This window comes from Gadus morhua, chromosome 13, assembly GCF_902167405.1.
Source record: "Gadus morhua chromosome 13, gadMor3.0, whole genome shotgun sequence".
In the NCBI taxonomy this organism is placed as follows: domain Eukaryota; kingdom Metazoa; phylum Chordata; class Actinopteri; order Gadiformes; family Gadidae; genus Gadus; species Gadus morhua.
In genome coordinates, this window is record NC_044060.1 from 15,790,843 (window position 1) to 15,812,228 (window position 21,386).

The 21,386-nt window shown below is 45.7% G+C and overlaps 2 protein-coding genes across 3 annotated transcripts in view; one reads left to right on the plus strand and one right to left on the minus strand.

Moving 5' to 3' along the window:
* Window positions 1-1,383: 1,383 nt before the first annotated feature.
* LOC115557391 (leucine-rich repeat-containing protein 3) lies at window positions 1,384-7,960 on the plus strand. Its single transcript, XM_030375166.1, has 2 exons — window positions 1,384-1,783; window positions 3,480-7,960. Exon 2 carries the CDS (start codon window positions 3,572-3,574, stop codon window positions 4,454-4,456), a length of 885 nt encoding a protein of 294 aa, XP_030231026.1. The 5' UTR covers window positions 1,384-1,783; window positions 3,480-3,571; the 3' UTR covers window positions 4,457-7,960.
* Window positions 7,961-8,296: 336 nt separating this feature from the next.
* col2a1b (collagen, type II, alpha 1b) overlaps window positions 8,297-21,386 on the minus strand; it is a 42,696-nt gene continuing 29,606 nt past the window's right edge. For both annotated transcript variants that reach the window (XM_030375167.1, XM_030375168.1), the window contains 21 exons: window positions 19,575-19,682; window positions 19,321-19,374; window positions 19,160-19,213; window positions 18,854-18,907; window positions 18,237-18,290; window positions 16,531-16,638; window positions 15,998-16,051; window positions 15,838-15,891; window positions 15,533-15,694; window positions 14,298-14,405; window positions 13,786-13,893; window positions 13,167-13,220; window positions 12,567-12,674; window positions 12,164-12,217; window positions 11,856-11,963; window positions 11,659-11,712; window positions 11,454-11,561; window positions 10,637-10,925; window positions 9,975-10,162; window positions 9,239-9,481; window positions 8,297-8,547 (listed from right to left, as the gene is read on the minus strand). In XM_030375167.1, coding sequence (XP_030231027.1) covers window positions 8,401-8,547; window positions 9,239-9,481; window positions 9,975-10,162; window positions 10,637-10,925; window positions 11,454-11,561; window positions 11,659-11,712; window positions 11,856-11,963; window positions 12,164-12,217; window positions 12,567-12,674; window positions 13,167-13,220; window positions 13,786-13,893; window positions 14,298-14,405; window positions 15,533-15,694; window positions 15,838-15,891; window positions 15,998-16,051; window positions 16,531-16,638; window positions 18,237-18,290; window positions 18,854-18,907; window positions 19,160-19,213; window positions 19,321-19,374; window positions 19,575-19,682 — 2,271 coding nt within the window. In that variant the 3' untranslated portion in view covers window positions 8,297-8,400. The remainder of the gene's footprint in view (window positions 8,548-9,238; window positions 9,482-9,974; window positions 10,163-10,636; window positions 10,926-11,453; window positions 11,562-11,658; window positions 11,713-11,855; window positions 11,964-12,163; window positions 12,218-12,566; window positions 12,675-13,166; window positions 13,221-13,785; window positions 13,894-14,297; window positions 14,406-15,532; window positions 15,695-15,837; window positions 15,892-15,997; window positions 16,052-16,530; window positions 16,639-18,236; window positions 18,291-18,853; window positions 18,908-19,159; window positions 19,214-19,320; window positions 19,375-19,574; window positions 19,683-21,386) is intronic.

Here is a 21,386-nt window from a genome sequence, read left to right on the forward strand (position 1 = left end):
TGTTTGTACAGCACTTGTTAGCATAGCTGCTTCCAGGCTGTGTCGTGAAATACACTGCACACTGAAACAAGCTTCCTGCCATCTGGTCAAGAGACCGTTTTTGTGTTCTCTTCCAGTTGACCAATAGATTTGAATGACAGATGCAACCGAGCAGTGCTTTTGCGTTGATCTTGTAGAGTAGGTCGTTTCGGCGTCCCGGTTGGCCATCCTGTGGAATAAAATGGCTTGCGAGCATTACATTGGAACACCTTCCCCCAGTCTGCCCTTTTGTTAGTGGATTCAGCCCCCCGGGTATTATCGCCTCCACTGCACATTCACACTCTCTATTTTCATCTCTTTCTCACTCTCTGTCTGTGTCTCTCTCTCGCTGTCTATATTTTTTTCTTGTCACTCTCTAGATCATCTTTTTATAGACGATCACAGACTGACACAGTCACAGTCAGTTTTCCCACTCCACATCTTGTGAGGAAAAAGGTTTCTGCCCGGGGCTGTCAAATCATCATCTTCTTATGCTAGATTCTTCGCCCCCCCCCCCATGTTTGCTGAGAGCCTGGTGTCCACCCCAGAAGCTTCTAGAGGACATGATGGCTCTGCGACCAGCTGTCATTGAGGTGGGCGTTTCCTGATGGAGTGGGCTCTCTATTACTGTCCCGTTCCCATGCGGTGACTCAGGCACTAATTGTTCAAATTGTTTGCTGTCATGAAATTTGCATGAATAGTAGTTCTTGTTTGCGTTAACGAGTCATACAGAGGGCAATACCACTTGTTGTAAATTCTATATTTCAAATTGATCGATTGTTATTTTTTGTAGATCTCACTCTGGTTTTGTCTCATTTCATTGGGCAGATATGTACACAATACATGTAATTGTGTGCTTTATCCACAATGAGATATGGTTGCCTTCCCGACTGTCCTTTATGGATCCTTTTCAACAGATTCCAAATAGTCACCATCACAAATCACTATTTCACTATTTCACTATCAACAGGGACAAGAAGACTCGCAGAAACTTTAACTACTAGAAAAGAAGTTCGTCAAAAGTACGAAAAGCCAGGTTGTATTCTGTTCCTAGGCGGTAATGTGGATGGCAGCAGCAGGACACATTGATGGAGGAGAGATAATGTGGGTCATCGTGCTGACAGTCGGACCTGTCCCAAGCTCTCCGCGCCTAGACAGTTGGGCGCATATAAATTCAAACTCATAGGCTGCAGGAGCAGGCAGGTAGAGGAAGGAAGCACATGTCCTCAGGGTGTTTCTGTCAATCTTAAGCATTTATTTGTGTTTGTGTTCTCGTGAGTGCGTGTGCATATTATAAATCTTATATTAACTAAAATTGTATTACATTAGTCGGAAACGAGGTTTAATAAAACAGAGGGGGCAATATTTTCCATTGTAAATTTAAAACACGCGCACAACAACACTGTTGTGCGTGTGTGTGCAGGATGACATGCAGGAGGGTGAGAGAGCGCGAGGTGAGGTTTGAGAGAGAGCGCGAGGTGAGAGGGAGCGAGCGAGCGAGAGAGGGAGGGGATTGAGAGACGTCCCCTTCTAGGCAGTGTTGGCAAGTGTCTTGCTGGCTTTGACTAAGAGATGACACAACTCAGGGTCTCTAACGTGGCAATAATAAAACAGACATCGCAACCGAGGGTCTATATTTCAAATAAGCTTGTTTAGCTCGGTTCCATCTCGGACTTGTCTAATATATCCGACCGACTGGGAGGAGAGAGAGACGGTCTAATTGGTCGTCACTGGATGTCAACTTGAGGACAACGGGCTTCTGCAGGTAATTGATTAGAAACACTTCTCCCTTATGTATAAGTTTCACCTTAACGTGTTATTTATCGTGTATATTTAACGGTTACATATACACGATAAATAACACATTACCGCTATAATAACTTTATAAAATAAATAAGGAACGTTACGTTTATACCGTCGTTCAAAGTTTCCTCGCTGTTTTCATTACAGTCTATGCGCACTGGCTGTGTTTTTCCTCATGGGTGAATTGAATGTCAATATGTTCAAAACAAGTATAAAGAATGCGAACACCGTCATTTGTATCCAGAATTTGTAGCTTTAAAATGATTTGTGTGGTTGTAGTTAAATGGGAAACAAAATAAGAAATGGTAAATTCATTGTGTACGACATTTAAATGCAGTCTCTTCGTGAGTTGGTCCTTTCTCCCTTCTGAGATTGTGGAGTGACCATCTGTCCTGCACTTTACTCGTGGTCTTAAGGATGTACACTCGTGAGTTTGAGACCATTAATTAATCATCATAAGTGATGCATGAATTCATAATCTGTATAGGCCTAACTCATGTAGTAAGGCAAAAAAAAGGGAAACGTGAGTAACAAAATAAATGTCAGAGGGAATTTGGATTGGATCGGTGTTTAGGCTATCTCATGTGTTGATGAATGGCAGGCAGTGGAGTGAAATAATATAACGATCAACAAAATGTAGGTCATGCTGTGGTCGGACAGCTGAAATGAGATAGAAACAGCAGCAGCATATTTTTGATATCTGGCAACTTGATATATATATACAGATTAGCAAAAAAGACATGCTCTGATCTTTTTATACAATTTGAGCTCTGTAATTAGTGATTCGATGTAGCCTTAATATTTAGCAGGTCTGTCTGTATTTGAAAACTACAACCCAGTGAAATGACGGGCATACATTTCCTCTAAATGTGAAAATGATGAACATGAACCTACATTTTAAAGGAAGACTAACTGGATGAGCCTTTGCTAAGAGTTGCTTATCAATGCTTTGCTCCAAACGTGGATACCAAAGAACAGAAGAGGCTCAACGCAAGTGCCATATATTATATATTGACACAGAAGGAGACAGGAATGATGAATGTTCTTGTCTGCAATGGTGTGTCAATGACCAATTTGGCTATCGATCCAACATCCCTCACATATATCAAGGTAATCCATGACCATAATGGAGAACCTTTCTAAATCATTCAATTATGGGGAACAGTTGAAGTTGCTGCTCCCATCCCGTCATTGGCTGATGATTAATAATGGCCATGTCTGACTTTTTTTTTTTTTTCATTTTAAGTAAAGATTATGATGACGAAATGATTCATACTAAGAAAAATGTACAAAAGGTTCAGTATTGATTGTGAACAGTTAATTGTGGCTTGTGTTCTTCTACCATTAAACAGCGATTGTATTCATCTGTTTTTCAAATAGATCTGAACATTGCACTGTCTATCTCACTGCCTCAAAAATATGTATTATATTCAGGAACTTGTGAATCACACAGAAACAATCTCAATCATCCTTCATTCAGATGTAGTTCACAGTGTGAGCCTTATGTTATGCCAGTGAGAATAAGTAGGAGCATTACTGTGAGTGTGCGTGCGTGTGTGTGTGTGTGTGTGTGTGTGTGTGTGTGTGTGTGTGTGTTATGGAGAGAGACAAAATGTCTCCTCGTTACCACTCCTGACTACACGTTCCCTCTTCGACAGGCTCAGCACGCACACACAGACACGCACGTGTCTGTGTGTAGTGAGTGTGTGTGATCAGACCCTGGACCTCGGCCGGGTGCTATGGTGAGGCGATGCCGACGGGCTGGAGCGAGGAGAGATGTGACGGCGCCGCTGGGACCGCTGGCCAACGTAGCCCAGCGTCCCCAACCTCATTCTGGCTGCTGTGCTCCTTCCTCCTGTCCTCCGCGGCCTGGCGCCCCCTCACCGCCGACGACCCGTGCCCCGAGAAGTGCCGCTGTGACTGGGACACGGCCACGGTGTGGTGCTCCGACGCGGGCCTGGCCGAGGTCCCGTCCGGCCTTCCGGCGGAGACCGTGGCCCTGCACCTGGAGAACAACTACATCCGGCTGGTGCCCGAGGCCGCCTTCGCCGAGCTGCCCCTCCTGCGGGACCTCTACCTGTCGCACAACCGCATGGAGACGCTGGCGTCGGGGGCCCTGCGCCACCTGGGGCCCGAGCTGCGGCTGCTGGACCTGTCCCACAACCAGCTGAGGCGCGCCAGCCGGCAGGACTTTGGGGCCACGCGCGCCAAGACGCGGCTCTTCCACAACCCGTGGCACTGCGACTGCGCCCTGCAGGAGCTGGTGGAGGCGCTCAACCTGGAGCCCGAGACGGTCAACGGCATCGTGTGCGAGACCTCGGTGCGCGGCGGGGGAGGCGGGGAGGGGAGCCGCTGGGAGGAGCCCCCAGGGGCGCAGCAGCAGGGGGAGCACGCGGGCCAGCCGCTGGTCAAGCTGCTGGACGCCGGGGTGAACTTCTGCAGCATGCAGCGCAAGACCACCGACGTGGCCATGCTGGTCACCATGTTCGTGTGGTTCTTCATGGTGATCGTGTACGTGGTGTACTACGTGAGGCAGAACCAGGCCGAGTCCCGGAGGCACCTGGAGTACCTGAAGAGTCTGCCCAGCCCGAAGAAGGTCCCCACGGAGACGGACACGCTGAGCACCGGGTTCTAGGCCAAACCCGGCGGGGGTGGAGGGGGTTGGAACGATTGGGATTGATCCAAGGATTCTGGGGAATGCTGATATCTTCAGCCTCTCCTATTTGGATGGAACCAGTCCAGTTGACTTGGCAGGCAAGACATGAATTTGCCCTTTAGACTGTTTCTATGGTGCCCACAGGGGTTTTCTTTTGTTGTCAAGATAAATTGCTCATGTGCTGTTGTTTTAAATTACATTTCATAATTTCCCGGTGAAAGACAGACTCCCTTTTCACATGAGAATTGGTGAGATCTTAGCAAACAGCCTTTTAGCAGCTGCGTGATCGATTCCTCCCTTTTTCCTTTTGGTCCGTTCCTTTCTTCTTTGCACGCGGCTTGTCCTTTAATCTCCCAGCGTTGAGCCAACCGTACGTCCGCTGTTCTGGCTCACTGACCGCCAACAAGCACCTTTACAAGAGGATGAAATGGACCGAAAGTGCCTCACACACAGACACCCATACAGGGAGACCGGACGCTGATTTGGAGGTGTTCAGGGTAGGTGAATGGGATGCGCTGGGGGGGATGGCCTGTCGGTAGCAGCAAGATTAATTTAAACAACAGCAGGCATTGTTTTGGCCAAGAACTAAAAGGAGGAGTTTTTTCTCATTACGACAACCTTTAAGAACATAGACCTGCAGTAAGCTGAAGGTTTTACCTCGTTAAATTCACTGATGATTTTTTGCTGCTTGTGAATATTTTATTGTTTACCTCATTTATTATTTCAATATATTTTTTAATTTCAAGGTCATCAGGCTAGTCATGTATTTTCAAATGAGTTTAATGTACATTTTGGAAAGCCACTCAGGATTGTGAATTATGTTCAGACAAAGCTGTAGCAAATCAGCTGTCATTGTTTTGAAGGAGAATCTGCAGCTTGCCATCCTTACAGCTTTATTCAAATTAAGACCACATTTAGAAATGGTTCAATTATTGCCATCTTTGGAGGCAATATTAACAAGGTCTTTATAATTGAGTGTCTCTCTGCTAATGGAAATCATAATTAATCCCCTGAGTACAGTTATTTATGAGCTGCACTGAGTGGAACTACCAATTGGTCTTTCTTGGTTTTGTTGACACACATTTTTCCCAAAGCCTTATTCTTTCTGTCGTGAGTTATCACCAATGAATGATATTCTCTCATAAACTTAACTTTACACAATCTTTATTTGATATTACAGATTATATTTATATAGATATATCTATATCTATATCTATATCTATCTTTTTTAATTGCACTTACATCAACACTGGTTTAATTAAAATTGGTAAATTGCATAACATAACATCAATACTATTCTATATACTTTCATACTCGGCCAGGCACTGACAAATCTTTTGATGGCCTTTGGCATTCCAATGTTAATACAAATGTCTCAAAGGGTGTTTTGCAGGACGGTGATCGCTTGCATGTCGCGTCAGGTCTCTCTATCAGGTGATGAACTAATAGTTGTGTACAGTTACACCCTTTACAACGTGTTAGCAAATGTAGCAGAGCAACTCTCTATTCCATTGTCCTATGTGGTGAACTGGATTGGTACAAGTCTTCTATTTAGGATCATAGTTTATGTATACAATGTTCCTGTCCTATATGTGCTGTTTTTTTTCTGCATTCAAGTAAAGACAGCAAGTTGCTTGGCCGTGGAAGTTGGTGTTGTTGTTTAGATGAACATTTACTATGAATTAGTAATAAGTAGACACAACAATATTACTGTCACGGTAAATGGTTTAACTGCAGTCCAGGGTGTAAAACAGAGGTGAGGTCAAGTTTGGGAGATCCAAATCTTGTCAAGCATACATGGTCGGTCAAGGAGCTGAGGGTATTTTATTGTTTTGTTGTTCAGAATAAAAAATCCAATTGCTTCGGAAAGCAATTTCACACAAAATAATAAATGAATTGGAAAAAAAAACCAGAATATCCATGATATTCAACACACGGCCTGCTTTAGTCCATTGTGATGCTTTTTTTTATTGCTTAGCTGCCATTAAATTAAATTTACATAAAGAAATATGTATGATGAAATAAAGATGGAAGCAAAGTGTGTGGACCATAGTCATCAGCACGGCTGTGTTTTTTTACTCTTTCACAGTACCTCACTCCAATATAAACAGAAAGAAAACATGCATCAGGTATAAGATATCCTTCAGTCCTGCTTCGACTTCCATCCCCACCATCTTTGGACTCAATCCAAGTGCTCTGACTGCTTGAATGCCCTGAGCCCTTAAAAAGTGCAGATCGGCCACCCCAGAAAGACCCTTAATGGAGGTAACATGCATCTTAAGGGCAGCTTTATGTTTAACCTCCTGTAAAAAGCTACACCAATTCCTTCCCTTTAAAATTAAAAAATGCAGGGATAGCAAAGAAAAGTCACTTCAGTCCATCACTTGTTTTTGTCTTTTATTTCCAATTTACATTAATCAAAACGTAACAAAAACAATGTCATGATCACCATCATCATCGTCATCATCATAATAATGCTATTATTATTAATAATAATACTATTATTAATAATAAGAATATACACAACCTCACACAAATGCACCCTGTGCCCTGGCCAATAGGGTGCTCCCTTCTCTTTGGGGAAGCACTGGATTGCGTTACAATGAGCGACTGGGTTTCATCCAGAGGCCTCTCACTGTGATTCTGCGTGCCAAGGCCGAGGAGGCTTCTTGTGTGAGGTGACCGCTAGGGGTTGATGGAAGGAAGTGGATGGGGTCGAAGGTCATGGTAGAGGGGCTCTTGCAATCAGGCTGTTGCACAACACGGGTCCCATTGAAATTTGTGTGAAATAAGCCAAATTTCTTACTTTTTTCTTTTTGCTCTTGGTGTGAGGTAGCTTTAAAATATAAAAAAATATTACAAATATAGGAAATAAACAAATGTAATTTAATGAAGGAATCATTTCCGAATTGGTCGTCTTTGTTTTTAGGATTTTTTGACAGCAACATTTATCAAACTGAAATATAAAATCCCGGTATAAAATGTACTTTCTTTCTATATATGTGTATACATGTATGTACATATGTATGCATGTGTATACACACATACAACATTCATGTAGCTACATATCAGCATCTGGTTGTTAAAAAATACAGACTGTTTTAAAACAATAGCACCATTGACTTTATTATAATACACAATCGCCTTCTGATACACACTGGTGGCAGAAATAAAAACACCTGCATTTAATAAACATTGCCAGATTCTTTTGTTTTTACGAAAAAGAAGATATGTTTGTTTTAGTGGATATGCTGAAGGAGAGAGAAGGAGAGAGAGAGAGAAAGACGGAGTTTAGGATGAAGAGATTAGGAAATAGGACAGCAGCAGGGAATATAGGGGCCTTCTTTCTTTAATATGAAGCTGTGAGCACGTTTGTTTGTTTTTTTCCCATCTTTCTTGTATTCTTTTTGATTTGGTGGCATGCTCAGTCCTAACACACCTGGGACCCGGACCTAAACAATAAATAAATAGCACCAACAATCACCTTTCTGTTTCTCTCTCTGTAGTTCCCTGGCATGTTCCCTCGTTCTCCTTGGTATTCCTCCTTCTAGGCGGTGGGGGTTTGGGTGGGGGGGGGGGGGGGGGGGGGGGGGGGGGCTTACTGATCACCCAGGGTAGGTAGGAGAGGTGTGGGGGTGGGGTCCCTGGGTGTCCATAAGAGTTGATTAGACTGCAGGCAATGTTGGATGAATCACAGATGTCGTTTGCCGGGTGCCATTCAGTGCAGGTATCCTATGGAGTACGACTGGAAAAAGCACTTTTTTTTACTTAGAAAAAAAAAGTCCAGTTTAAAAATAAAATAAAAAGAGGGCCTTGATCTTTCTCGTTCCTCTCCTCCTCATTTCGAAGCGCGTTCTTCTCATTTTTTTGTTTTTTTCGTCCAATTTCCGCTTCGTCGCTCATCTTTGGATCCCTCGTGCTTCTTACAAGAAGCAGACTGCTCCCACATCCACACCAAACTCCTGATCTGCTCCACCGATATCCATGGGAGCAATGTCCACCAGGGGCAGGCGGGAGGTCTTCTGCGATCGGTACTCGATCACAGTCTTGCCCCACTGCCCTGTGTGTTTCTGTAAGGAGAGGGACATAAGGGGAGGGTGTCCATGTGAGTGCCAGAGTACACGGTGTATGAGAGTGGCTTTCACATTTTTTTGAAGGCCCGGCTGCAGCAGACCCAAAGCAGATCGCTGAAGGTCATCTCAGGATTTAGTGTGTTTAAAATTATCGCACGAAGTATGATTCAGCTAAAGGTTAATGTACGAATAACTATCCGACTCTGTGGCAGTCAAAAGAGTTGGAAAGGGAGACTGGCTCAACTACCAAAACACAGCAATAGAATCAGCCTGTAACTGCAATCAAACTCTAAGTATATCTACATCGGTTCTACCGATGTAAGGAAAAGCAGTACGAAAGGGCCGACCCCCATTCATTTCCAATCCAGAGTGCTGACACGAGCTGCCTCCGCAAACAACGGGAAGGACGTCAAGGTCATATGTCGGAATGTGACTGTGTGGTTGAACCGATCGATCAGCGATCAATTTCAACATCTTAAAAAACATTCAAGTGAAAAGGTAATTGACACCGGTCAATACAGTGTCAATCTGTACTGTATTGTTCACCACTTATTTATGCATTCTGAAAACCCTGCCTTAGGTTCAACAGAAAACCCGTAAGACAACTCGGTGTGTGTGGGAGCGTATGTGTGCGAGCGTGAGCGCGCGTGCATGTGTGTGTGTGTGTGAGCAGCTCCTCCGTCCTCACCGTGCATCCGTCCTCCATGACGCTGTAGGTGAAGCGGCTGTTGCCCTCGGCTCTGATCTCCACGTCGTTGGAGCCCTGCAGCAGCAGCGCCTTCTTCAGGTTGCCCGTGGCGGCGTCCAGGTAGGCCACGCTGTTCCTGCAGTGGTAGGTGAGGTTCTGGGACGCCTCGGTGGACAGCAGCCGCAGGAAGGTCATCTGGATGGCGGCCGTGTTGGGCGCCAGGCTGTCGTCGCCGTAGCTGAACTGCGCGGGGCGGGCGGAGGCGGGGCGGCGTGGATGTGGGGGTGGGGGGTGGAGGTGGGGGGTGGAGGAGACAAGTGTGAAGAAAATGTGTGAAAAGTGGTCGGAATTTGACAGCCTTTTTCTGACGCTTTTTCCCCTTGGCTGACACTGTTTATTTTTAGGAATGACTTCTTTAAGTGTCTTTGGATGATGATCAGTGGGCCGCTATAATTCTGTACCTGGGGACCCGCTGCATGTGTTAATGTCTTGCTCAAAGGCAAGTAGTAATCCGACATTGTGACTCCGTTCGTCTTAGGAAATCATGAGCTTTAACTGTCACAGTAGGATTAAGATGGAGTTGGTTGTTTTCATCCTCCTATTCCCTCAAGCACTTACAGAAACACCCCCCAACAATCACACATCCTAGCAACACTCACACCTTATACACACTAACTGTTTGTGTCTTGTGTCGTTGTGCCCAGCATGGAGGTCTGGGCGTCACAGTGTCACTCACGTGGAATCCTCCGTTCATGGTCTCTCCGAACCAGACGTGCTTGCGGTCCTTGCTCTTGTTGGACCACCAGTTCTTGCGGGGGATGCTGGCGGGCTTGGGGTGGACACAGGACTCGCCCGTCTCCATGTTGCAGAACACTTTGATGGCGTCGATGGTGCAGCCCTGGTTGGGGTCGATCCAGTACTCTCCTGCACAAAGAACGGATGATTAGTTTACCTACTTTACTATACTTGTCTTTATCCCACACAGGAATTCTGGTACAGGACAGTAGTAGAAAAACAAAAGAGATAAAAACAATAAAATAATAAAGCTAATGCAAATAAATACGAAAATGTGTCCGTATACACATAAGAGCAATGATAAAAGGTGCACAAAATAATTGAAAACATTATCGAAAGAGACTGTCACAACACATTAGCTTTTACACGCAATGATACACCTAGAAATGTCTTAAACTACTCAATGCATGCGTGTATATAGTACAGTATAGTAGTATATACTCTAGTATCTTTCATGAACACAAAATGCAAAACAACAAACATGCGACATGTGATTATCCGTGGCACATCGTGGCCTTCCGAATCCCTGTTGTGTCAGAGGTGCGAGGATGCGCCTCGCACCCCTCGCTGCGCACTCAGGGCCGCTTCAGTGGAGCCACTCACCGCTCTTCCAGTCGGGGTGGCACAGCTTGAGGTCCCTGCAGGTGCGGGCCGGGTTCTTCTTGGAGCCCTCGGGGCTGCGGATGTTCTCGATCTGGTTGTTGAGGGACTTGAGCGTGGCGTCCACCTCGGCGTCGTGCTGGCGCAGGTTGCCGGCGGCCTGGTCGGCCCTCATGTACCTCATGGGGTCGTGGGACTTCTCCGTCTGGGACAGGCCCGCGAAGGCGGACATGTCGATGCCGGGGCCGGGTGGGCCGGGGGGACCAGGGGGGCCGGCGTTTCCGGGGGGTCCCTAAAGTGAGAGAGAGAGAGAGAGAGAGAGAGAGAGAGAGAGAGAGAGAGGGAGAGAGAGAGAGGGAGAGAGAGAGAAGGGACAGAGGAGGTTAAAGGTTAAAGCACGGTTCAGACCTGTGAAGGTCATTCAATGGAAGCTCAGGGATATATTGTTCACGGCTTTGTTCTGAGATGTTTTATTATTGTTTACTTTACGTGTCAAGATAAAGTATTGAGCGTAATGTACGCCATAGGATTTGTTCAGACTATGGGATACTTAAATAATACGGATAGACGTTGGTAATCATCCATAAAATCCTCATCAAGCTGAGTGAAGACACTGTATGTATATTTTGAGAACACGCAATGTGTCTTTATCTCATACATTGAATACATTAACACATTGGGTCACTGTGCGTCAACATCCATAGTCCAAGGATGCATCCTCTTCAAAACTGAGGGACCTGAACCACAGATTAAACACATTTCTGTTGATCCTGTTCTAGGCATCAATGAGACCCAGGGGTTCGGGTCAGAGGACACTTACAGATGGACCAGACTCTCCAGACCGGCCGCGGGGTCCAGGGGGTCCGATGGGTCCAGGCATACCGTTAGAACCGTCCTTTCCAGCAGGGCCAACAGGTCCGGGGGGTCCCTACGAGAACAAGCAGAACAAAAACAAGAGGATCTTAAATTTGTCCTCTGACGAACCTCGACCTCAAAGGAAAACACTGATCGGAGCCGTTACTCACTCTGGCTCCTGAGGGTCCGGCTGGTCCGGTGGCTCCCTGGTCTCCAGCTTGACCCTAGGGGGGACAAGATGAGGATGGCGCTGATGCTGATGTCGATGTTGATGATGATATGAGGGTATCATTGGTAGGTTCCAATATCTACATTAATGTCAAAAGTATCCGGAGACCAATAGAAAGGTTGGTGGTTTGGGACTTACCGGAGGTCCGGGCAGACCTTGGAGACCGGTGAATCCTCGGTGTCCCTTCTGTCCCCTCTCACCAGACTCTCCTGCCTCTCCCTTGTCTCCACGTGGGCCTTGGGGTCCCTAGGAACACACACATCGGGACCTGGTCGGTGTACATCGAATACCCAGACATGGATACAAAATACGTAGTATGTTATCTGTAACTTAGTTATCAGTTTTGCTAACGCCAACTTTAACTCACAAGGATTTATCTGGTGCACCAGTTGTTGGGTACCGGCATGTTGGTCTGTGTGTGTGTGTGTGTTTGTGTGTGTACTCACAGCCATTCCTCTGGCTCCAGCAGGTCCGGCAGGGCCAGAAGGTCCTTGCGCTCCCTGAGGAGAAGCGAGGAAGAGGCGATGGTGAAACCAGCAGGTAACAGTGTTGTTGTGACATTTCATCATCCTTGATACTTTCTACTATTCTACTATCACGTAAAAAAAAGTCACTATTCATGCGTTGTCTCTATTTTTCTCTACGGTGGAATAAAATCGGAATGATCTAAAATATAATAGTCTGATTTCATGCACTGGACGCAATTTTCGGTATTCTGAAATGGGCGTTCTGCTGTCCTTGCGATGGAGTTCTCCTTGATAATGTGACGTCCCCCACTGGACAGTAGATCGCGTCTGTGTACAGCTCCATTGCATTGAATGAAGGGGATGAGCTCCTCCGGGTACTCACAGACTCTCCTCGGTCTCCCTGCTTCCCGGTGGGGCCCACTGGACCGGATGCCCCGGTGGAGCCCGGCGCTCCTGGGGCGCCCACGGGACCTGTGTTGCCACGGTCACCCTGAGATCACAACACAGTGGTAGAGTCAGGCGTGGAGAACAAGGTGCAGGTACGACAACAACACCGGTGTGTCCACAAGGGCAGAAAACAAACTGTTTTAAACAGGGGTCTTTTGCCCCTGGGTAATACATTTTAGGGCCTTTTGGAACGTTCCCAGGGCAGTTTGATCAAATGTTGTGTGATACCTTGCTTGCTGAACAACATTCAATATCTTTAATGTAAAATAAAAGAGGACCTGCTTTGCACATACAGAGCAAAATACTGAAGTTTACTTTTTTTTTATGGGGGCGTTTAAAAGCCAATAGCATCCTTATTTCAGGACGAAAGGCCCCCTGAGCTCCTGTTAATTTCTGACCCTGGTGGCCCCCACAGGATTACATATCAATCACTAATGAATGCTGTAGTGACTAACTGAGGACTCACTTCATTTAAATAGTTTACCATGCAGGATCATGAACAGATTATATAGACACATGAAGGTGAGGGGTTCACCTTGATTCCAGGAGATCCATCTCTACCAGGGGGTCCATCAGATCCAGGGTTGCCCTATGGGATGGCAGAATGATATGATTGAGCATTTGTGGTTTTAGTACTGGCTTATGATGAGAAAGCATTCTTATATCTCTGATGTTGACTATTAGAACTGATAGATCCTAGTTTAACTAGAAAGGTATTTCAATGTGTCCACTGAAACAATGAAGGCAAAGTACTACAATAGTAATGTACTAGATCTGAGAAACTTCTTTCTGAAAGCTAATGGTAATGTTATGCAATTGTATTATCTTTCAGGGTAATACTATTTCTGAGATAATGATGATTTGTTATGATGATTGGTTATTTTTGCGTATGATTCCAATTTGGATTCACTGCTGGTTCATCATTTCAATATTACTGCAGATGAAATACTTTGCCTTACAAAAGGCTGGAAAATAATGTGTGCACATCAATTAATTATCATCCGTGACAGAAAATCCATGCGGAACTGGACCCATCATTCCTTCACATTGCCCCACTTTTAGCAATTCATGCTAAAAGTGAAAAAAAAAAAATTCATTCTAGCCGGCCGGTCTGAGTTTGGTGTGCACTCTGAATTTGGTCTTCACTGTCTTACCTCTCGGCCGGGCTCTCCAGCAGGTCCTGTGAGTCCGGGGGGTCCCACAGGTCCGGGGGGTCCACGGTCCCCACTACCACCGGGAGCTCCTTGCTTACCAGGCTCACCCTTGAGAGAGAGGGGGGCCGCAGGGGGGTGTTAAGGACTCAGACCGGTGCAGAGTTTAAAGTGAACCAAACAGGGGCGAATCATACTAATCGCCATAACATGAAAAAGACGTGCCTTAAAAACATTATTATTTACATACACACCTTTGTTTGATTATGGCTGAATAGTCAGATAAAGGGGATAATCCAGAGTGAAGTATTTACATTTTAATCAAAAGTATTCGATATGGAAGTTGTTCAACCCATCCAAAATAAGAATCCTTCTCTGATGTTCCTGTCGAGGGAATGGCTTCTTCCGCTCTGATAGTTATCGCTGTTGATTGTCAGCACCTGACGGGGTACTGCTGTGAATTTGTATTTTCGTTGGGATGAGTATGAGGGCGATTTGACGGGGGTAACACTCACAGATGGTCCAGGCAGGCCGGGGAAGCCTCTCTCTCCACGCTGTCCAGGCAGACCCACGATACCACGTGTCCCGGACAGACCCGGTGGCCCTGGGGGGCCGTCGGGGCCCTGCGAGAAGGAGAGAGGAGTGATACAAAGGGAGAGGAAAGGAGGAGAACAAAAAAAGGCAAGGGTTAAAAGGCGGTCGATGAAGGAGACCCAGGTGGGAGATAATTAATTATATTATTCCCACTCATTGTTTATCTCCATGGTGATGGGGTGCACACTCTGGCAGGCGGTTGTCAAGATCCACTCACTGACCACTGATCCTAGGAACACTGCCTGTCTGTGGCGTACAACCATTGGGTTGCGTTGTGAGTCACATTTGGTCATCAGCCCTGCTATGATGCCCTGATTTTTGTAGTCTTTTTCCCCCTCTCACAGAGCGGTCTGCAGTGGGAAAGAACTGCATCCTCGTCCCTTTGCTGTCTTCTGTTTTTCCTAAGCTGTGTAATTTAATCGCGGCTGGTGAGTGCATGCCGGGTTTCTTTAAAGAGCCTCCCCCTCCCCCTTCCCACCGTCTCCTTTTGCTCTATCTCCTCCATCAGGCTGTCTGTCAACTCCTGCTGCTGCTGCTCCCCCCCCCCCCCCCCCCCCGTCCTATCTGTATGTCACCCATTATGGGGCATGATGGGACACTGACAGTTCAGCGTATGAGCAGAGAGATTGTGGACAACATAAATAAAGGTCTGTGGCTGTCGCCGGCTAACTAAAGTGCCTCTTTGCACTGACAGAGAAACAGGAACAGCTGGTTGTGAGAATGGAAAATAAACACATCAGGGAGTGTTTCTATTGTCGATAATAGGGAACAGGGGGTTATCTTCATAGTATTTGAAAGGTGTTCAATAGAAGTGTAGTTGTGGGTGGATATGTGTGTCTGTGTGTTTGTGTCTCCGGATATTGGTCATATTGTGTGTGGGTACTTTCTGGTTGAATGTGTGTGTTGCCCTCTGTAGAATTGTACATTCTTATGATTGTGTTAGCCCTTTACGGACAAAACATTAATGACAGACTGGAAAATTGTTAAAAACCGAAAGAGGGAAAGACAACGAAGCATAGGACCGCAGGTGGGAATCGAACCTGCGGTCGTCGCCACTCGAGGCACATCGCCTTCATGGTGAGAGCCCTAGCAGCTCAAGGAGACACTAGGATGACGACGAAGGACATTGTGAGCCATGCGAGGGACGGGCGCTTACATTAGGACCATCCTCGCCAGGGTCTCCCTTCTCTCCAGAGGTACCGGCGGGTCCGCGGAGTCCGGCGTCGCCCTGACGACCAGGCGGCCCGCCGTCTCCCCTCACGCCCTTGGGTCCGTCTTTACCGGGAGGGCCTGCGGGTCCGGAGCCTCCAGGGTTACCCTGAGGAGAGAGCGCACCGCGAGGTCCAGCACAGTGAGCACCAAGGGTAAGCTCGAGGCCTCGTCGTGAGCTTTCGGAGAAAGGCATCGTCTAGCGCCATGGCGGCGGTCCTGAGTGTGTTGTGGCAGCATGACTTCACTTACATTAGGACCAGGGGGTCCGACTCTGCCGGCAGCACCCGGGAAACCAGTGGCACCCTGTCAGAAGGAGGGAGGCGTTAAGGCCAGGTACTATATTCTAAACTCCACGTCTGTCATTTCTGATGACTTAATAACGTGGGCTCCACTGGGGCTTCATACTTACAGGGGGTCCCTGAGCTCCACGGGCACCTTTAGGTCCAGAAACACCAGTAGGACCCTGGAATAGAAACACAATGCAGGTTCAAATACATGCAAGAAAAAAACAAAACATGCTTTCCTAGTACTGGTAGTGACATGTTGGTGTCTGCCTGCTTCAGTACTGGTAGTGACATGTTGGTGTCTGCCTGCTTCAGTACTGGTAGTGACATGTTGGTGTCTGCCTGCTTCAGTACTGGTAGTGACATGTTGGTGACTGCCTGCTTCAGTACTGGTAGTGACATGTTGGTGTCTGCCTGCTTCAGTACTGGTAGTGACATGTTGGTGACTGCCTGCTTCAGTACTGGTAGTGACATGTTGGTGTCTGCCTGCTTCAGTACTGGTAGTGACATGTTGGTGTCTGCCTGCTTCAGTACTGGTAGTGACATGTTGGTGACTGCCTGCTTCAGTACTAGTAGTGACATGTTGGTGTCTGCCTGCTTCAGTACTGGTAGTGACATGTTGGTGACTGCCTGCTTCAGTACTAGTAGTGAGACCCACCGCAGGTCCGGGGGCTCCAGAGGGTCCTTGAGGTCCAGGGGCTCCAGCGTCACCCTTTTGTCCGCCTTCTCCCTGATCTCCCTTCAGTCCAGGCTGGCCATCTGTACCCTGAGGGTGCAAAGAGTTATGCAAAACAGTCAACAAACAAGTAAAAGTATAGCTATGGAAACAAACACCAAAAAAAGAACAACAGCAAAAAAGGTTCAGTCTTTACTTTCTTATTTTGGCTTCTAACGTGTGTCATTGTTCACAGCAAAGACCTGCGGAGCCACCATGATCTTTCAACCTTTATGGTCATGACTAACTGTGACCTAGGATGAGAAGCTCATTGTGCTATTTCTAACAGAACCACCAAAGTATCTATTATTCAAATTATTAAATAGTTTTCTATATCTACCCGTAAGTACAGCAATGTATTCCCTGCTCAAACCTGTCAACTGATTTGATGGATGGATTGATTAGTAATAATGACAGACTCTGTTAGCATTTAAAATGATGGTGATAAAATGTTGAGCAATCCAATAAGCAAGTGTTTGTTGATTTCACATTGCGATAGCTAATGCCTGGTAGAAAGAATAATTCTCCAAATCAAAGCCAAACTCTTGTTGCAGTGTGAAAATTGTTTGTGAATATAAGTTAAGACTGATTATAATCTACCTTTGGGACATGTTTAAGACATTGAGCCAAGTCTAATCTAGAGTAGAGCAAGGTGATTGGAAAACTTCAGACGTTTATCATTCTGGCATCTATTCAATAATAATAAACTTTTAAATGAAATAACAAAAACATCCAATGATGCAGAGTCCCAGCTTCACGAAAATGGGATAATACAATCTTTTGATTAACATCCATAGTGGAGGATGCTTCTAATCAAAACATTTATTTGATGTCGTCCCTCGCTCCTTGCCAGGGACATAATGGATGACACTAAGGGACATGAAACAAATACCAAGACTGAACGCTAATGCTGCTCTCCCGAGGAGCTTGGGGTAAACAGATTGTGGAAATGAGATGCATCTTTAAAAAGGAAAGGACAACACAAGGAGTGACTCACTGTAGCCCATGCCAGGTGTAAAGTAATGCTCTTAATGGAGCCCTATCTCAACACAGCCGTATAAAGTGAAAGCAAAGATAAACAAACAGAAACTTGAAGACTATTGTATAATTTATTTATTCTGTAATGTCAATAAGAATGGATAGCTCAGCTTATGTTTCTATATGTTAACCATAATGACTGGAGGGGGTTCCATGACGTTATATATTGACACCAAACAGATTGTGGCCTCCCTCTGTTTCTATTTTAGTTTAAACTCTGTCATAGGCTTGTTCAGGGTTTCCTCATCCAGCAGATGGACTCTGAACATTCCACTCATCCTTCATGTTGGATCAAAGCTGATCCACATCGATGCTAGATTTGAGGTTTTTGGGATATTAATAAAACAATAGACATAAGCCTATTTGTATTGGGATAATATATTATCCCTAAACTGTAGAGCAATCACTCATATCTCTTTGCTAGATCCTTTTCTGTGGTTGTGTGAACAACATGGAGCAAGTGGGGGATGGCATCCTGATCAATGATAACTACATGAGCTTCTGCATATATAGGGAATCAAACCCAGAACCTTAGGTCCGGAATTCAAACATGATATTTGTATATATGTAAGGTTTGTTTGGGCCTGGTTTTATGGTAGTCAGATACTTACAGGAGGTCCAGCGAATCCAGCAGGTCCGGGAGGGCCAGTCTCACCTCTGTCGCCCTGAGAACAAGAGGACAGCGGGACATGAATAAGGAGTCATCCTCAGTGGCGCTACACAGTATAAATCCCATAATGCTCACAGAAAGGGACAAAGTCAAAGTATTTATTGTAGAAAGACGTTTTCGCCTGATTCTAAATCACTTATCTCAACATTGATGTTGAGACTTAGAATCTGTTGAAAATTGAAATATGTGATTTCTCTGTCCCGTATCTCAACAGATTCTAAATCACGTATCTCAACTGATTATAAATCACGCATCTCGACTGGGTATAAATCACGCATCTCAACTGCTTCTAAATCACGTATCCCAACTGATTCCAAATCACGCATCTCAACTGATTGTAAATCGCATATCTCAACTGATTCTTAATCACGCATTGAAACGTGGCATAGCTTGTGGAGATACGTCCTTTCGAATCAGGGCAAAACCTATGTTGACATGATAAAGATGAGGGACTTGATACGCCAGGTGAAGTCCTTCCTCTGACTCTATCTCTATCTACACAGGTACCTGAGTAGCTCAATGAACCACGGATGGGTCCAGCACAAAAGGATTACTTACAGGGGCACCGCGGGTACCTGGAGCGCCGCTGGGGCCGGATGGGCCAGATTCTCCCTGTCGGAAGAATAACAAGTCAGATACACAACCGCGGACAATAGATTCAATTACACACACATCTGATGTTCATGTGGCTCTAATTCACTCCACATACACTCTCCCCACAAAGAGGGGAGAAAACGATTACAACTGTGTTCATTTTTTAATGGTTTTCTATGGAATCTTCCATAGAAATGAATGAATTGTGTTCACTGAGCAAGTAGCACGTAAAGGTTAATGATACAAGAATAACGTGATGATGACTCTCACCTTCTCTCCGTTGGGTCCAGCAGGGCCAGGGGGTCCGATGGGACCGGTCAGACCCTGAAGGAGGAAATAGATGAAGTTTTGTTATAACACATTTTAAATAAATTGTAGTAAAAAGTATAAAAATAATGACACCATCCACCACTGGGGCAGAAGAAACTCACTCTAGAACCATCTTTTCCAGGAGCGCCTTCTGGTCCTTTCTCTCCGTTGTCACCCTGAGGAAAACCAAGGGACACAAAACCTCAATGAGCCATTTTAATCCAGTGTTTCACATTTTCAACACGCCCACATCGCCTCCCTTCCCTACACAATCTTTACATTAAGGGTCCTACCCTTATGTGTAGAAACATTACAGCTTACGACTGAACCAACATATGCAGTGTGTTACTCAGGCGTTTCTGCAGGCAGGGCTTACTCTGTCTCCCTTGGGGCCCGGGATGCCGCCGGCTCCTCTCTCTCCAGGCATACCCTGCAGACCGGGGGGGCCCTGGGCTCCGAGACCACCTGCGGGTCCAATCGCACCCTATCGCGGGCGACACAGGTTCGTAGATTAGGGGGATGGAAAGAGAGAGGGAGAGAGAGAGACAAAGCAAGACAGAAAATTGAGCCACTCCATGCAAGCACATGAGCCAGTGTGATTATTGAACACAGGATTTGTTTTGTTTTTTATATCTCATCTCCCGGTCGATGAAATGACCACTGCTGTTTTCTTGTTTTTCCTCGAAAGGTAAAGCTTGATATGGCTTTTGTCAAGCCTCTATATTTTCTTTTCCAATTCTGCAAGTGAGTCACAAGCACATTGTGACAATGGTGTTGACAGTGAGTGATAGAAGACAGCCCATTATTTAGCACATTCAACAGAGGAGCACATCCACACATCCTGTATTGGCTGCTGGTCTTGGGACAGTGGATGAAATCATAAGATACAAAGACTGTTCACTGACACATTAGGGTATTTTTCAATTTCAGCTGTCAGCTTATAGATACTTTTTGTTTGGTGATTTCAGAAAATCGAATGTCATGAAACATGACAAATGGCGTTTGTCAGTTAACTAAAGTTTATCCAAACTGTGACTGACGTCACAGTTTGAGATGTCAGTCACAGCTTGTTCTTTCTCCCAGCGTGTTTGTGATGTGGTGAATGACATATATAGCGCCTGTTTAATAGGCTTCCAATTAGAAATGTGTGTTTTATGACCCAGACTTGGAACATCGATCCAAGGGGACTAGAAACATCACACACCTTCATCCGGCCCACTACCACCAAAGTTTGATTGGACACTAAGTCGTCCAGGCCAGGCCAGCCATTGCCTCCGGTTTAACAACAAAAAAATGGCACTGGGAGTCATTTTTGTTATCAGCCCCTACCTTCAGCCTGAGGCCCAGACCGTATAGACACATATCCACTACCCCCTCCGTCCCCTCATCTTCCTCCTCCTCCTGCTCTGAGCCATAACCATCGTCTACTTGCTCTGCCAATGTCCAAATTCGGCTGCCAAAAATACGGTGTGGGTGTGGGTTGGGTTGGGTGTAGGGGAGAGGGGAAGAGGCGGGGGGGGTATAGCCGGTCTTTTGGAGCGCCCTGCATATCAAAAGGCGGCTCATTTCTAATGTTATTACGAGAATCGTAATCCGCTTTACTGGGGTCGTAGTACTATTTCGGTAGTACTATTGCAATCCATCAGTCAAATCCTCAATGTGTCTTCTGTGACGGAGCCCTCTGTGCGACCTTCAGGCAAACATTGTGTAAAGTCATGCACTGCAGTGTGAATCACAGATCATACGGCCTCACTCTCTCTGTGCTTGATCTTTGGTAGACTTTGCCAGGCCATTTCAAAGGTTAGAATATCATGTTGCCAAGACAATAATGTAGATGTAGTTGCATGGAAATGCTATTACTTCCCAGGGAACAACAGCATTACTGTCACTACTGCAGAACAAGAAACCTAACTCAGCACTGACTCACACCATCTGCAGTCTAATCCGAAATGTAAGCTATTCGCAAAACAACAACTCGTTTTCACTCGTCCTTATGTGAAGAATGGAACCCATCGTTGGACAAAATGATTCCATTGATTAATGATACGATCACAATGAGTTGTCAGCGAGTATTCAGCAGGCCTGCCTGTCTATGCGACACTTTGGTGCAGCTATTGGAACCAAAATTGCTTAGCCATTAGTTACTTACTTTTGCTGCATTACAGTTTATATTAAGGAGCTCTGAAAG